This window comes from Colossoma macropomum, unplaced genomic scaffold (assembly GCF_904425465.1).
Source record: "Colossoma macropomum unplaced genomic scaffold, Colossoma_macropomum, whole genome shotgun sequence".
Lineage (NCBI taxonomy): Eukaryota > Metazoa > Chordata > Actinopteri > Characiformes > Serrasalmidae > Colossoma > Colossoma macropomum.
The window spans coordinates 3,771,087-3,788,673 of record NW_023494793.1 but is presented as its reverse complement, the minus strand read 5'-3'; the positions used below and the strand labels follow the sequence as shown (position 1 = coordinate 3,788,673).

The following is a 17,587-nucleotide window of genomic DNA, read 5'->3' as shown; positions in this document are numbered from 1 at the left end:
TGCAGAACTACAAAGTGCACCTATATAGTAAGTGGAGCTGATAAAATGGACAATGAGCATAGAAACAAGGAGGTGTATATGTTTCCAGCTTTCTTCTGACAGTGAACAGCATGTACTTAATGGCTGTTTTGACTGAATTTACTCATTATTAATAATAAATCAAAGAAATCTGTACAAATCGGAAAGAACAAGAAAAAACTTTTCAGGAAGTTTTCAGGTAAAGTTCCTGGAAAAGCTTATGAACGTTTTTCCTTTTTCTACAAAGTTATAGGATATATGACCAAAGCAGATAACCTGATAGCTCTGGCCCAGGACAGAATGAATGGGGCAGTAGGCTCTATTAGAAAGGATTTATTCAAACAGAATAGGGGCACAGAGGAACACTCCTTCAGACATTTGTCACATTTTGCTGGCATGCGACTGCAGACTTTCCCCTGAGCTTGGTTTGCAGGTTTTATTTTAAGGTTCCCCCGCGCTATCGGCTGTTATTTGCATTTCACGAGAGGGCTCGGAGAGCGCGCAGGCCGCGGATGAGAGACGGAGACGAGAGAGAAAGTTTGAGGCTGACTTTGAAAGTGTGCTATCACACCCACACACAAACATGAAAAACCAAACTCAAGACTCAAATCTGCACTCATAGCTATCTTGGTCACATTAACTCAAAGCTGACTGAAACAGCTGAGGGGCTTTTTACTCCGCGCTAAGAGTCTGACATTAGACTGCTGATTAGTTTTATATTTAACTAACAGTTTATCTGTACAGTCTGCTGGTAATAAAAAGCCAATAAAAATGCTACTAAGGCTGGTATTACATACATATGTGCTTCATAAAAATGGACAGGAACTAATGGTAGAGCTACTAAGCTCAATGGGCCTCATTCACCAACTGTTCTTAAAAAGAAATTTCGGTAACGCTTTCTATGAATGTCACGTTTGTAAGCATCTATAAACACATTTATAACATGTTATAATGCATTCATAAGGCATTATAAACATAGTTATAAATATTTATAAAAAAGAATTACACTGAAACACACTTTATAGCCATGTTTATTATGCATTATTAATTGTTAATATAATGCATTATAACTAGTGTTAATAACATGTTACACTGTCAGTGGCAAAGAAATACAAAGTCTATTTACGCCTATTGGATTTCCAATAATTTATTTCTCACCGCTGGTGCTGTCAGGGCTGCATCTTTGGGGCGCCGGTCCTGAATATACAGGCTGTCCAGCCTAGAATTATTGCTTTTCTTACCCAGCGTCTCACTTTAAATGTCACTTTACATCACAGCAAACCAAGTACCCATGAGCCCCTCCCCTGAACCCCCTCTGACATCTCACTGAGCGTGAAGTCACTGTGGAGTGAAGGCCTGGAGAGGGAGAGGTGAGATAGTAGAGCGCTGTCATTGTAATTTGTTCCCTCACTGGTTCTAACATCAAACACTAGAACCCTTCACTCTGTATCATCACTACACTACAGTACAGTAATGCTAATTTCTGCTAGCATTCTACTGGATATGCAGTGTTAAGTTAGTGCCAAGCTAACGGTGGTGCACATTACCTTTCCCACATTGGGTAAAACACTGATGGCAGCTCTAGTTTAAACTCTGACATTTGAAGCCTGTAATGTGCTTTACTGTGTATATTTTAGTGTTTCAGTAAATCCTTCAGTAAATACTTCAACTTGAAGCCTCACTCTTAACACTGGAGGAGGCTTTAGTACAGTACGCTTCACTTTACTTAGAGCGGACAAATACGACTTATGAGCTCTTATAATTTGTTATGAACAGTACTTATAATGCATTATGTTAACGATTCATAATGCATAATAAGCATGGCTATAATGTGTAATGCATTTTTATAAATATTTATAGCCATGTTCATAATGCTTTATGAATGCATTATAACATGTTATGAATGTGTTTATAGATGCTTACAAAGGTGACATTCATAGAAATTTCTTCTTAAAACCCACTTATGCAGTTTTCACAAGGATTCTGACTTTCACCGCTTTAAGAACATCATGAATCTAACATAGACCAGGGTTTCTCAACCTGTGGACTGCAAACCACCATTGGGCCGCGAAGCACCCTCTAGTGGTCTGTGGGCATGTATTCAGAGGGTGGCAGTAATTCGTAGTGGGCCAGTAACGTCACTGTAAGTCATAAAAACATAAGTGGAAAAAACAACTTAATAATTAAAAATAAAAAGAACAATGTTTTCACATCATAACCAATAGAAATATTAATAAAGATGTACAACTAAAAACATTGCAGTACTGGGCTAGACAAACTTCATCAGTCTGAGACAGTGCAGCCGCGGGCTTGCGATGCAGACATCTAGCCAGAGAGGGAGAAGTTTCTCAGGGCGCTTTGTTTGGTGTGGGCTTATCACACCTTTTTCTTTAGTTCACTCCATTTTGACATGTGTCAACACTCCACCCGTATTATGGTCTGCAGCAGACAACTGAACCCGTCCAGCAGAAACCCGCGAGTCTGCTTCAAACCGAACCCTGTTCAGTTCACTGCTGCTGGAATCTGTGATCAAACGAGGGAATCGACAAAGCTGGCTTTCCTTCTCTTCTAGAGGCACGACGGTGCTGTACAGTCAGCATAGCGACTGACTCTTTATAGACTCTCAGCACAAGCTGCTGTTAAAAACCATAGACAAGCCATTAAATAACAGAGAAGCGCATATTTGGTTGCGCATCAGCGACCTGAGTGGTTAAACTCAGACTGATAAACCAATGACGAAGTAGATATCAAGTAAGATTTATCATTATTGTTAACTGTGACGATGTTAATCGAAAAGCCCGGTGAGTGGAGTGAGGTTTAAATGAATCACTAAAACCCTCAAATCTAGAAAGACATCTTGAGACCAAACAGTTACTCTTTTGGAAAAGCCAGTGAAAAAAACAATGGACTACAGCTCCAAATCACAGTCCACATCTACCTCATTACGCTTTTATTATTTTTTTCTTTCCCACCCTTTTTGACAAAACTACAACCATGTAGTTGCATGCCTGCAAATTTTGCAAATCTACTGAGACAAGAATGGCGATCTGACCTTTTTCAGGCCCTAATTCTCAGGTTTTAACTGTCGGCATTTAAGAAAAGGAAAATAGTTGTATTTAAAAAGTTGATTTTAGGTTTCCTGTGGGCCGCTATGCTTTGTACTTATACACAGGTGGGCCTTGGGGTGGAAAAAGTTGAGAACCCCTGACGTAGACTTTTTCTTAGAACCTTCCTGAGGAACACATTTAAGAAAAAAACTTAGGAAGATATTGGTGAATAAGGCCCACTATGCGACTGTGAAATTTAAAAAAAAACATCATATCAAACATATTAACACAATAAGTGATTAACGTTGCTATTATCTTTTAACGTTGTTGTAGCATTTATCTCATTTTATTTTACCTTTCAACTCATCTGTAGCAGTGCAGGCTGAAGTCCAGCTGCATCATGTACTGTATGTTGTGATTGTAGCTCTCTTGTTCAAATACAGTACAATATGAGTAGTCAACTAATAAAAGTAACAGCTCAATGGAGCTCCAGTTCACTTCAAGAGCCTCCAATGTAATAAGAATCCATGAGTGAGTAGTCTTTTATGCCCCATATACATGCTTTACTGCTTCGTGGGAGTTCCAAGACACTTCACAGTAATAGCACTTACAGTTGTCTAGGGCAGATCTAGCAGGGCAAAGATTTCACAAACTAATGCGAGGCACAGGTGACATCCTATGGCAGTGCCAAGTCACTCAGCTCCTCACTGCGGCCCATTCTACTGCCAAACGGTTGAACGTGATCTGTTCACACGATGAAAATAATGCTGAATTATTGACAGTAATAAATACACTCTGATTAGTCTTACTGTGCCCACTAAAACAGCCATAACATAATGCGCTGCTTTATAAATGAAAAACATCCTTCTTTTCAAATTTGAGTAAGACTAGGTGATTTCTAACGTAGCTAGGCTGTGGTTATGCTGTCTTAGCTGATTAACTACAATAATTACAATAACTGAACCCTTGTGCTGTTAATGGAATAACCTTTGACTCTCATGCTGCTCGCACAGACCACCGAGTACATTGATGAAGTAAGAACCCGTTTTTTTTTGTTTAAAATGAGTGGCTGGCAACTTATGTTCTTAACTAGAACTAGGCTGGTCAGCTAGTTAACAGGCTAAAAGAGCCAACAGCCTAAACAACCCCATCATTAATATCACAAGCTTGAATTAAAGTACTTACAGTATGATTTACTGTAAAACAGCAGAATAAACATCTGAAAAATGTCATTTGAATGAATTACACACTTCAAATGTTCGTGTTTCAGTCAGAAGTCGCGTCAAACCCAGGCTGAATCCCAAACGGCTCCGTAGCCCCTAAGTAGTGTTCTAGCTATAAAACTGTAGAAATTCTAGCCTCTACAGACAAATAATGCATCATTTATTGAGTGTGGATGTGTCTGAGTCCCAAATGACTGTTTCATAGTTATTATTCACTGTTGGGCTGCAGCATCCAGTATTCAAATTCCTATGCAGTGCACTATGTAGGGAGCTGGGACCAACAGAAATGGTCCAAAAAGAAATTGTTCTTTTAACAGACACTGAAAAGTTAAAACATTTCAACATTTCCTGTTGTTTTTTTTTTCCTTTTTCTTTTTTCTTTTATTTTTAGAGATACAAGGTTTTCTTCCGACAGTGACAGGATACTGTTTTCAATCAATGTACTTCATTACCACCCTACTGGTCTTGCTGAAATCACTGCACAAATATAGTGAACGAAAACGCACATCTACCACATTTCCAACAGTGGCTGTTTTACCAGGCGTGCCTGAGCAACATTTTCTTGCCAAACGTCTCTGTTTCTTTTCTTCCTGCAGTTCGGCTGATTTCTGGCCTCGGTTATTTTCTGCGCTCGTCTGAGTTCAAACACAAAAATGGGTATGATGGTAGAAAACAGAACAAAACCATTAAACTGGTTCCTTCTTTTTCAGAGCTTAATGCTTTGATGGTGTTCTCTCACACCTGCTCTTCCATTTCCCATCATCATGCACCTCCCGCTGATCCGTCCCTCAGATCTGCCCTAATGGCACTCTGCACGTTTGTAGAGGAAGCTTCACCTTCTGAAGAAGCCTCTCGGCCCCGTATATCCACTCATAACTGCTGGAGATATAATCATCCATCCACCAGCAAGGCGGCTTTGGACATCACTGCAAGGGCTCTTTATTACTGATGTCTATTTTCCTGTCGCATCACTTCATTATAGAGTAAACTGCATAGTTAGCTATGCAATAAATGCATTTTATATTCGATTTACATCCCGCATGGACAGGCTTGAGTCTGCAGTGACTTTTTTCTGTTAGGTTTGATGCCAAAAATGGCAAAGTGATGCTTGTATCAATGAGTTCTGAGTCAGAAATATAGTCATCAGACAGCGTCTTCAACCATTTCATGTAACAGCTTTCTGTGAAAGAGCTTTTAGAGGCATTAACCTCTAAAGATGTCTGGTTCCATTCACCACCACTGTGAACAGTTCTGTGAAGAACGTCTCTAGAGCAGAGCATTTCACATCAAACCACTATGCAGAAATTTGACCTATCAGGCTGCTGATGCCTGGCCCCACACCCTTCACAAAGATGGTTCTTCAAGCGTTCTTTAGTAAAGAATATGGTTCTATATAGAACCATGAACACTTTATACTCTTTTATCATGCAAAGAGGGTTCTTTGAATCATAAAAGCGTTCTTCAGACTGATGGAAAATGTGCTGCAATGGTTCTATACAGAACCTTTTTGAAAATGGTTACAACTGTCAATCTTGTAACAACAGAAGAACCCTGTTGGGCGCCATATGGAACCCTTTTCAAAAACGTTTTGTATAGAACTGTCTATAGCATTAATGCACATTCTCCATCAGTCTGAAGAACACTTTTATGATGTAAAGAACCCACTGACCATGCAAAGGGTTCTTTGAGTGTTCAAGGTTCTATGTAGAAGCCTTTTCTTTACTAAAGAACCCTTGAAGAACTAAAAATACATTCAGCATGTTGGGCAACTGTCTAAGCATTGGCCTTATCACTGATGCCACAGCCATCTGAGGCTGAGAGTCCAAGAGAGTCCAATTACTCTGTCTCTCTTGCTCTGTGGGGGGGTAAGGTGCCCCCCCATCACTCAGTGTGATGCTAGACAACATGGGCGTCTGTTAGCTGAAGTGAGAGAATGAGCAACTAATGTTCTCCTCCAAGCGTGTTGATGCTGTGTCAGCGGCAGTTTGTAAAGATGTGGTGTTGGGGAGGAAATTAAACTGGGCAGAAAAATGGTTAAAAACATGTTCAGCGGTCCAACGCATTTTCAAATGCACATTATCTTAGCCTTTGTTCACACAGCAGGTAAAAGTGTCCCCAATCCCATCTTTTTCTTCATATGTGGCACAGATGTGTGTCTGTGTGTCTGTGTGAACAGATAAACACACTGAATCTGACATTTTCAATTCCGATTTGAGACGTTTTCATATTTGGAACTGAAATCCGTTCTGCGGCAATGCGACTCAGTCTGATCGGAATTCAAGCGACTTTTACGTCAATCCAGCTCGACATTCGTCATAATTTTGCGCTGCTGAGATCATAAACATTTGGGGTGATGTTTCAGTACAAAAAATTAAGAGACTCATCCAAACCGCTCAGTGTTCGAGGAGATTTAGAAAGAAATGTCAGAGCATGGCTTGTTTAAAAAATCCAAACCAACGACCCAAAGAAGTGACCGTGTCCGAATAACATGCACTTGTTACGGTGAGCTCAGAAACATTCTGGATGACGAGCCCAGCTGTCAGTCAATGACGCTTCATAATCGCTCCTGTGATGCTGGAGGACATGAAGCTGATCCTCTGGAAGCGACTGGGGTTCATTGGCAGTTATGACTGTTTACCTCTGGATGAGCCGCGTGAAGCAGCATGAAGCTCTGTTCTTTTGCGCATGCGGGTCAGTTTAGGAGCTGATCTGTTCAGACTGATATCGCATACAGATCATATTTAAAAGATAATGTGAACGGCAAAACAAAAAAAAAATCCAATTTGGTGAGAAAATCAGATTTGAGCCACTTTTACCTGCTGTACAAACGCAGCCTTATTGTCTTCTATTATGTATTATTAGCCTCAGCTTGTGCTGCTAGAACAAGATGAGTGTCTGCAGTGGAGGACAGTCTGTTCTCTTGATGGTCATTTTTGCAAAGCTGCCGGGCAGTTACTTCCAGTCACACAAGACCAGACTCCTCTCTTTGAATAGGGAGAAAAACTCAAAACCGAAGGCCGAACTACTGTTTCAAAAAGCTTTAAATCACAGCAAAGTCTGCGAAAAAATTCATAAATACCTTGCAGCCTTTGGCTCGACCCACAAAAGACGCTGTTCTGGCTAGTGCGCTTGCACAGATCTCCACAACACTGACACTGGGGCTTTTACCAGAATAAGCTGACTGGCTCTTTTTAGTGAAGGGTGGGACATAAACAGACATGTTGACCGGTCTCCTCTATAACTTCTCTAAGGTGTCTGTCAAGAGCCAGATGTTAAACCAGCCAGATTAACCCTTCATTTTAATGCAGATCTAATCAACTAAGGTGGTCCACACCTTATAAGGCAGCCCGAGAGAATATCTGAGAATAAAAAATTGCATTTACATTCACAAAAACATTCCTATGCTTTTGTGTTTGTCTTAATACCTTTGTAAGTTTTTCCTTTTTGGAAAGCTTTCAGAAATCCTGTCCCTGCTGCATGGTCCAGAAAGAACGACCTTCATTTGGTTTCATAAAAACTTGTGCTAAAGGAGACAAAGTGAAAGGGTCAGAATCCTGCAGACTCATGTAAAACACAGAGAGCGCTCTGCACTGCTACTTAAGAGTGAACACTGGGCATAAAGACAGAACTGGGACTAAACAGGCTTTTATTTGCTCAGTGTGAGCTGAATGGAGGGACACTACAGCAGGGCAAGAGCGTGGATGTGTTAGAAAAAAGCACATTACAGCAGGACCTTGGAGGAGATGCTTAGAACAGAAATGCAAACCAAACAGTGTCTGACCTCTGAACAAGACACGTCCACAATCCACACACAGACACAGCATTTTTATCATTTAGCTTTTGTATTCACACTCAATGTGGGACTCTGCTGCTCAAACAGACACACACAACCCCAACCCCCCCCCCACTATAAAACAGCACTAAATGCATGAGGAGACAGTGGCCAGAGGCAGTGGCCAGAAGAGACGATGGCCAGAGACCATGGCCAGACATAGTGGCCAGACACAATGGCTAGACACAGTGGCCAGAGAAACAGCGACCAGAGACAATGAGGAGACACAGTGACCAGAGACAGTAGACAGTGACCAGAGACAGTGACCTCAGACAGTGGCCAGACACAGAGGACAGAGCCAGTAGAGAGTGGCCAGAGACAGTGACCAGACACAGTGGACAGTGGTCAGAGACAGTGGCCAGAGACAGTGACCTCAGACAGTGGCCAGACACAGAGGACAGAGCCAGTAGAGAGTGGCCAGAGACAGTGACCAGAGACAGTGGACAGTGGCCAGAGACAGTGGCCAGAGACAGTGGCCAGAGACAGCAACCAGAGATGGCGACCAGGGACAGTGACCACAGACAGTGGCCAGACACAGAGGCCAGAGACAGCAGACAGTGGCCAGAGACAGTGACCAGAGACAGTGGACAGTGGCCAGAGACAGTGACCAGAGACGGCGGCCAGAGACAGTGACCATAGACAGTGGCCAGAGACAGAGACCAGAGTCAGTAGACAGAGGCCAGAGACAGTGACCAAAGACAGTAGACAGTGGCCAGAGACAACAGACAGAGACCAGAGATAATAAACAGTGGCCAGAGACAGTAAACAGAGGCGAGAGACAGTAGACAGAGGCCAGAGACAGTGACCAAAGACAGTAGACAGTGGCCAGAGACAGTGACCAGAGACAGCAGACAGTGGCCAGAGGCCAGAGACAGTAAACAGTGGCGAGAGACAGTAGACAGAGGCCAGAGACAGCAGACAGTGGCTAGAGGCCAGAGACAGTAAACAGAGGCGAGAGACAGTAGACAGAGGCCAGAGACAGTGACCAAAGACAGTAGACAGTGGCCAGAGACAGTGACCAGAGACAGCGGACAGTGGCTAGAGGCCAGAGACAGTAAACAGTGGCGAGAGACAGTAGACAGAGGCCAGAAACGGTGGCCAGACACAGCATCTTACTGTTACCATACCATTATAAATCCAGACCCAGATCACAAATTCATAGCAGATATGTGGCTTTAAATTTACACTGAGAAAGGCAGCAAATATAAAGTCTGTAAGATAAATAGAGAGAAGCTAATAATGTTTCACCTCAGCTTCACTCTTAAAAAGATGGTTTTTCCAGGTTCTTCAGTAAAGAAAATGGTTTTATATAGAAACACTCAAAGAACCTTTCAGATGATTAAAGGGTTCTCTGTATAAAGGGATCTTAATGGAGATTGTGCTGTATATGATTCTATACACAACCTTTTTAAAAAGGGTTCTGCTATTGTTAGGATCTCAAGCTTGTAACAATAGAAGTAAGTGTGTAGATGAAACCTTGCTGTGAGTCCCTTCTACTGGTCAATGCTTCTCTATGGAGATTATACAAGCTGTGTATGCGCACAACTGAACATCAATAGCAACAATGGGTGACCTTAAAGAGGCTGAATTCACATGTTAGCAGGGCTTTCTAGATACTTTTGGATAGGCAGCGTAAGTAATATCAGCCAATATCATTATATAATCATAATAATATAATTGTTGAACATATAAAACTAAAATTGTATAATAATATTATTATATAATAATATAATAATACATTGTAATTGCCTCAGCAAGTGGATCAAACCAGATGGCTGAAAAGGATTTTTTTTTTTGATAAAACAACTAATTTGATTGTGACTACATGTATAAAAATGTACGTAACCAAAACAAGTCAAATAAGCACTGCTGGATGTTCATCCAAGATACAACTAGAGCCGAAAGATTAATCAATTTTATAGCAACATGACAATTTGAACGAGAGCAATTTTCAAATTGAAGAGCTGCTGTAGTTATGGCCTACAATATCAACAACATTAGTGGGGTAAATTTAACCAAATAACACTGAGCCTGTGAACTGCCTGCAGATGAGTTAGACCAATCAGAAGCAACCAAACACCTGTGCTGTGACATCACAACCACAAATAACTGGCAGTAAATGGCAACGTTCAAGGCTCAAGTCAGAAACTAAGGATATTCTGGACCTCTTGGCCAAAATTCTGAAAAACAGGCCTGGATATTTATTTATAAAAAAATATTCTCAATTTAAAATGCAGTCAATTTAAAACGCAGCCAATATTGGTCAGAAAAATTGCAACTACATATTTTCACCAAATTATTCAGTGGCATTTTTCTTATCGTGTTAAATTTATTATACTAGTAAAAAAGTAAGAAGTGTATATATAATAAAGCATTAAGCCATGAGAGGCTTATTGCTTTTATAAAATGCCAGCCAACATAAAATGTGATACAATACAACATTTTTCAGAAAATAATTTGTTATTATTAATAATAATCGAAACGGTACAGTATCATTGCCAAGCAACCATGGGCCGCTGAATGAGGAGAACATTCGGCCACCCATCGCTGTATATCTGTAGTCATTTCATGACTTTTTGACGTATAGCAATGAACATATGATACCACAGCACTGTTTAATGCAAAAACTCTCGCTTTATAAGTACTCTTTGGTCACCAAATCACCACCACGAGTCTTACTTTGCACCAATCCAGCGGCGCCCCTCTTCTCACGCTGGGGCTGAGTCTCAAATGGCTCCCTGCTCCCTACATAGTGCACTACATAGGAGTTTAAATACTGGATCCTGCAGCCCAACAGTGAATAATACAGCTAAGATACAGTCATTTGGGACTCAGACACATCCACACTCGATAAATGAAGCACTATTTGGGTGTAGAGGCTAGAACTCCTAAACTTCCATAGCTAGAACACTATTTAGGGACTACGGAGCCGTTTGGGATACAGCCTGGGTTTGACGCGACTTCTGACTGAAACATGGACATTTGACCAGTGTAAGACATTCAAATGACATTTTTAGACGTTTATACTGCTGTTTTACAGTTAATCATACTGAAGTGCATTAATTCCAGCCTGTGATATTAATGATGGGGTTGTTTAGGCTGTTGGCTCTTTTAGCCTGTTAGCTAGCTGACCAGCCCAGTTCTAGTTAAGAACATAAGTTGCCAGCCCCTCAGTTTAAACAAAAAAATGGGTTCTTACTTCATCAGTATACTCGGTGGTCCATGTGAGCAGCATCAAAGTCAAAGATTATTCCATTAACAGCACAAGGGTTGTTGTGGTCACAAATGTGCGTATATCGTGGGTTTTACAACGGCTTCGAACGCAGTTCAGCCAATCAGATTTTAGGGGCGGACCTATTCGTTTTATAAATAAATCTTGACTTGACCTAATCAGTCAGGTTCTAGTCTCTTAAAAGCACTGAATTTTTAACCAGTCTTTCAATTGTTCTGTCTTCGTTTATTCTTACAAATGTACGATGTAACTCTTTACGTCTTTCGAGTGCACTACAGTAAATCCCTGTTCATCTGGTGGTTGATGTGGCAGCAGAGTATCGAACCTTGATACACATATTCACACAGATAAACACGCACAAGGTAAAACGAGCCTCCAGGTAATCGTTACGCTTTCCTTTCGCTCTGCGCTGCCTGTGGATGTTTCCTAATGGCCCTCCTCACAGTAGAACTGCAATAACGTCCAGGCTCCAATCGATCAGCTCTGATTGATACAGCCTCGACTCCTTACAAAGCAGTTTGAACAATCGCTGGGACAGAGCCTGTGCCGCTCCACTACAGCAGAGGGGACTTTTCCGCAGGACGCCCATTGATTAGGAAAGTCATTAGGGCAGATGAATGAGCCGATGGGTTTGGGGGAAAAAAAAGAAAACTCCACGGTTCACTGCAGGAGGAAGCTGAAGAACTGAGACGCTCAGATACTCTCACATACAAACTCATATTCCTACATATGCAGTGGAGTCCAAGGCCCAGCACCATTTCACCCCTCGTCCCTACCACTTAGCCCTACCCCTCCGTTTTGCACATTCACGTCTAGGGGTAGGGTGTCCTGATTTTTGTTGAGATAGAGGGGTAGGGTGAAGTGTTAGGGCTACATGGCCCTCCAAACGGAGGATTTTCAGAGACTCCAAACAGAGTGATGAGGCAAAAAAAAGAAAAAATAGCAAGACTGCTGCACAAGAGACCAAAGACACCCACAAATGTGAGAATTTTCTCCATTAAAAATGACAATTACCACTGTTTTATCTTAGTTTAATGTCAGTTTGATACATTGTAGTCCTTTTTTTCATAACAAGCATAGAAAATCGTTAGTAGTATGCTGATGTCTCAGTAGCCAGCTAGCTAACTTTTCTGTTCCACCTTAAATGGCCGTCGAAACTGTTGCACTGTTTAATGTGGAACGGGAAAATTCGAACAAGAAGCTGGTGAATATCTGACTTCAGCTTCATATCATTGAAGAATTAGGGGTGGGTGATAATAAATAATTGCCCCCCCCCTTTGAAGGCATATGATGCTCTAAATGTAACTAAAGCCCAGCAGTGGGGAGCTGAACTTTACCCTCCTCTGCTGTCACTGCAGACTGGCAGGGTCGCCTACAGAGCAGCGCTGGTAGCTGTTAATGAAGTGATGCTCTTTTTATTTAAGGGTCCCATTTCAGAGGGAGGATTTCAACCACTACAACTTGTAACTCAGTTCCAAGGGGCAAACTGACGCACAAAAACTAGGGGTAGGGGTGAAAAAAAGAAATGGGAATGGGCCCAAAAGTCTGAGCTCATAATTAAAAATGCTTCTATCTGGGGTTCTCTTCTAATTTAATGCATTTTCTCCGTGACAAATTATACAGAATCAATGGATAATTCTATTAGAGTGAACTGTAGAATCTTAGTGTTTGGAGCAGAAACTGGTCTGCAGAGGAGACGAAGTTTATGCTCTGAAGTTTAAAAGACGGCGGTGGGACGGACGTCCAGCTTATGTCTCTCAGAACACGACGTCTTCCTCTCGGCCTTCTTTTGTTTGTAAACACAGACAGGCTATTAATGGTTTAATGGTTTAGCTTGTGGTGGTTCTTACTGCAGGTCTAGCCATATTCACTTGATTTCCTCTATTCAGGGCTGTCGTGAACATCTTTACTTCTTTCTAACTTCAGAACGGATAAAGGAAACTGTTACGCTTAAATCTGGGGCTTTCATAAATGCTGTGCTCTTTAAATGTGTTGAATGAATCGTATTAATGGCTCTTTTCCTTTTTTGAACTAATGGTTCAGCTTGTCTGGTCAAGGCTCAGCTGGTCCTTTCGGCAACTCCAACAGCAGATATTAGACAGTATGGAGAGGGCCAGGATTGTACTGATACAAAAGGCCCAGCAGGACAGCATGGAGAATTGATTTTTCACTGGGGAGCTGCAAAGCCTTACATCCTATAGTCTCTGGTTTCTGTCTGATCACTGAAGTTACAAACCTGAGGAAGGTGCCTAACCCAGAAATTCCCAATTTCAGCCCCCATGACCAGTTTAATGGTGCATTTTCTCCAATTCGTGCTATGAAGAACTTGATGATTACCTGATTTATTGAACGTGTGTCAGTGGTGGTTCAAAGCTATTTGTCCAGTAACCACTAATAGACTTAATAATGTGATTTCTGACACTGTATAACACACTATTATCTATAAACATGGACTAAAGTACATCACATAGCTTAAAAAACAGTGGAAGTCTTTATTCTGACGGACTGTAATACACTACAGGAAGTGTAGAGGGCGATATGGCTTCTACTGTTTCATTTAAAAAGCCTCTATAATGTTCATATGATCCACACAGTCACTCTGACAGACTGTAATACACTACAGGAAGTGTAGGGGGCGATATGGCTTCTACTGTTTCATTTAAAAAGCGCTCTATAATGTTCATATGATCCACACAGTCACTCTGACAGACTGTAATACACTGCAGGAAGTGTAGGGGGCGATATGGCTTCTACTGTTTCATTTAAAAAGCCTCTATAACGTTCATATGATCCACACAGTCACTCTGACAGACTGTAATACACTACAGGAAGTGTAGGGGGCGATATGGCTTCTGCCCATGATGTCTTAATAAATGCATTTACAGCTTTCTTTTAGTTTCATTTAGTTGTCTCAACCCAAAACACCAAACACTGTGAAAAATGACTGCAGTTACCTTAAAAAATTCCGATCATCTCAAATAACTGTGATTAGAAAGTGAGCGGAATGAAAGAATTATAAAATTAGTCAATCAAATAAAAGCTGATAAGAAAACTGGAAATAATCACATAAAACATTGTTTAAGTTATTAGTGTAAAAATAATGTTAATTTAAGGTATTTTAGATGGTAATAATCTAAAACAACTTCTATTACTTGTCTAAAGAAAAAGCACTCTGAGCTGACAAAGGCATGAAAAGTGTAATATAAATAAAGTTTTTATTATTATATTTATGGTTGTTGTTTATTCAATATGTCTAGTGTTTTGGGAACAAAAAGCAGCTATTAAATACTAAAGAAACAATTTAAACAGTGTATATTTTGGTCAATTTATCTTCCTTTAGATCTGACTGACATTTCTGAATGATGAGTCATTGTAGATATTAATTTTATTTGAACCATTCTTGATGTTCTACAGATTTCGCAAACATTTGAGGATCGTCTGCTGCTCTGTTCATCATTCTGTACACGTTTCCATATGAAGCTGAACTGGACTGGCATATTAGAACTATTTTATATATTCATCTGTAATCAAATTAGCTTTACATGATATAATTAATATGATATTACTGAAAACATCAAGCATGTTTTTAGACAGCTCTGCACTCAAAAGCTTCGTACCTGCAATGCTGGCGAATATTTCACTGATGCCGATGAGGACGTACTGAGGAACCTGCCACCATATGGCCAGATCAGCAGCGTAATACGTCACTCCCCCCATAACCTGACTGATCGGCCCCAGAGAGTGAACTATGTCCAACCGCTTCGTCTCTAGAATACCTGAGAGAGAGAGAGAGAGAGAGAGAGAGAGAGAGAGAGAGAGAGAGAGAGAATGAGACACAAAATATTTTCTTTGTTGTTCATTTCTCTGTTGCTGGTGATTTTAAATACTGCTACAGTCTCACTGGCCACTTTATCAGAAACCCCTCTCTTGTAGCTCCACCTTGATGGTGTACAGTTAGAAATTGTAACTCATCTGTTGATGCACAGCAGACACACACACAGATAGACCCAGCGGGGCTTGAGTCACTGCCCTTCTGCCTTAAAACCATTCCCAAGTTCTCTCCTGGTCAGTGTGTTCAGCCGTCTTTTACATTAACATTATTCAAGATCCATTTGAGTTGTAAAAATGATTAAAAGCTACAGAGAAAATGTGCCTCCTAACAACCACCTGGAAGACCTGGTCGACACCAACACTGCCCCCATCAGATAAACAGCACTTAAAGCTTTCATCTCTGAGAGAGAGGAGAAAATCAAGCTGCTTCAGATCTGAAAACATCCACAGGTGTTTCTGTCCATCCTTCCACTGTGAGAAGACGACTCAGCGCTGTGGGTCTGAAAGGATGTGTAGCTGTGAAGAAGAACCTCACTGAGAAAAGGAGACGGACACATCAAACAAAGAAGCTGAACGATGGACTGACCACCCCAGAGTCCAGACCTCAACACCACTGAATGTGTTTGATCACTTCAGAAAATGATCAAGGAGGTGTGTCGGCAGATTTACTTGAGAAACAAAGTGAGGCCCAATCCCATTTCACCCCTCGTCCCTACCACTGAGCCCTTACCCCTCCGTTTTGCGCGTTCACGGCTAGGGGCAGGGTGTCCCGGCTTTTGTTGAGATAGAGGGGTAGGGCGAAGTGTTAAGGCATCATGGCCCTCTAAACTGAGTGTTATGAGGAAAAAGCAAGATGGCTGCACGAGAGACCAAAGACACCCACAAATGTGAGAATTTTCTCCGTTAAAAAATTTCGATAATCATTGTATTATCTAAGTTTAATGCCGTTTCAGTGTATTATGGTCCTTTTTTCATAACAAGCATAAAAATCGCTATTAGTTTGCTGATGTCTCGGCAGCTAGCTAGCTAATTTTCCCGTTCCACCTTAAATGGTGTAGCAGTTACAGCCCAGAAATGTTGCATGATTTAAGGTGGAACGGGAAAATTCAAACAAGAAGCTGGTGAATACCTGACTTCAGCTTCATATCACTGAAGAATTAGGGGTGGGTGATAATAAATAATTGCCCCCCTCTTTGAAGGCATATGATTCCCTAAATGTAACTAAAGCCCAGCAGTGAGGAGCTGAACTTTACCCTCCTCTGCTGTCACTGCAGACTGGCAGGGTCGCCTACAGAGCAGCACTGGTAGCTGTTAATGAAGTGATGCTCTTTTTATTTAAGGGTCTCATTTCAGAGGGAAGATTTCAACCACTACCCATTGTAACTCAGTTCCAAGGGGCAAGGAGACACTCGAAAACAAGGTGTAGGGGTGAAAATCAGAAACGGGATTAGGCCTGAGTCTCCTGAAAAGAATGGAAGCTGTAATAAAGGTAAAGAATGGACACAATAAATAGTGAAACATCAGATATTATATTTAGCTGTTGATGCTTCTGTGTAAACGATTTTTCTGCTTTTATTCTGACACTAAAATGAATAACTCGTACATAATGGCTGTTTCGACTGAATATGAACTGAATGAAAGGTGGTCTCTGACTTTGGCACAGTACTGTAGCTTTCAGAGGCATTAAACTCTTCAGACGTCTGGTTCCCATCACCACCACTGTGAACAATTCTGACTCATTTCACATCAAACCACTCTGAATGACTTTGTTTACATCTTTTCCTCTTTATGAATGAGATCTAGTAGCCTGCTGCTGTAAACAGTGTGTGGTTGTGTGTGTGTGTCAGGCTGAGGTGCTTCACACACTTTCATCCGCTCCCCCGACATCACACCATCATCACACACTCTGATCACTCTGATTCAGCCTCCGCCCGCCAGCCAACACTTACATACACAAACACAGAACTCCTCCACTTCTGAGAGATGCTGAACCCAGATTAGAGCAGCCGACCTGAGGAAAACGCACTCGCGCCTCAGTGGGAGCGCAACTAGCCGCAGGCTGAGACTCGCTGCGGAAGAGGGGAGCCGCGTTTGTGTGTGCGTTTGCTTTCCAGCTTTGCTTGGCTCGACAGAGACCAACAGGTGCGTCCAGGTGTATGTGAGTCAGAGAGCTGTGCTGGCTCAGGTCTACAGCTCAGTTAGGCGTCCATCTGCTGGAACAAACAGTCCAGAAACGCTGACAGTGGCTTGATGAAGGGGTGCTACAGGACTGAAGAGATAGTTCAGCAAAAGTAATCAAACTTGCACCAAAATGTCGATCAGCCAAGACACATTTGGGGTCTGAAAGCTGGGGAACAGCTTGTCTTCACAACCGACATAACCCTACAAAACTATTCATAAATGC

At 41.5% G+C, this 17,587-nt stretch overlaps 1 protein-coding gene across 1 annotated transcript in view; it reads right to left on the bottom strand.

Annotated features, from left to right (window-relative positions):
* Positions 1-17,587, bottom strand: part of LOC118814023 (solute carrier family 15 member 4-like) — a 64,275-nt gene that overhangs the window by 40,230 nt on the left and 6,458 nt on the right. The window contains exon 2 of the mRNA XM_036579695.1: positions 14,970-15,128. Coding sequence (XP_036435588.1) covers positions 14,970-15,128 — 159 coding nt within the window. The remainder of the gene's footprint in view (positions 1-14,969; positions 15,129-17,587) is intronic.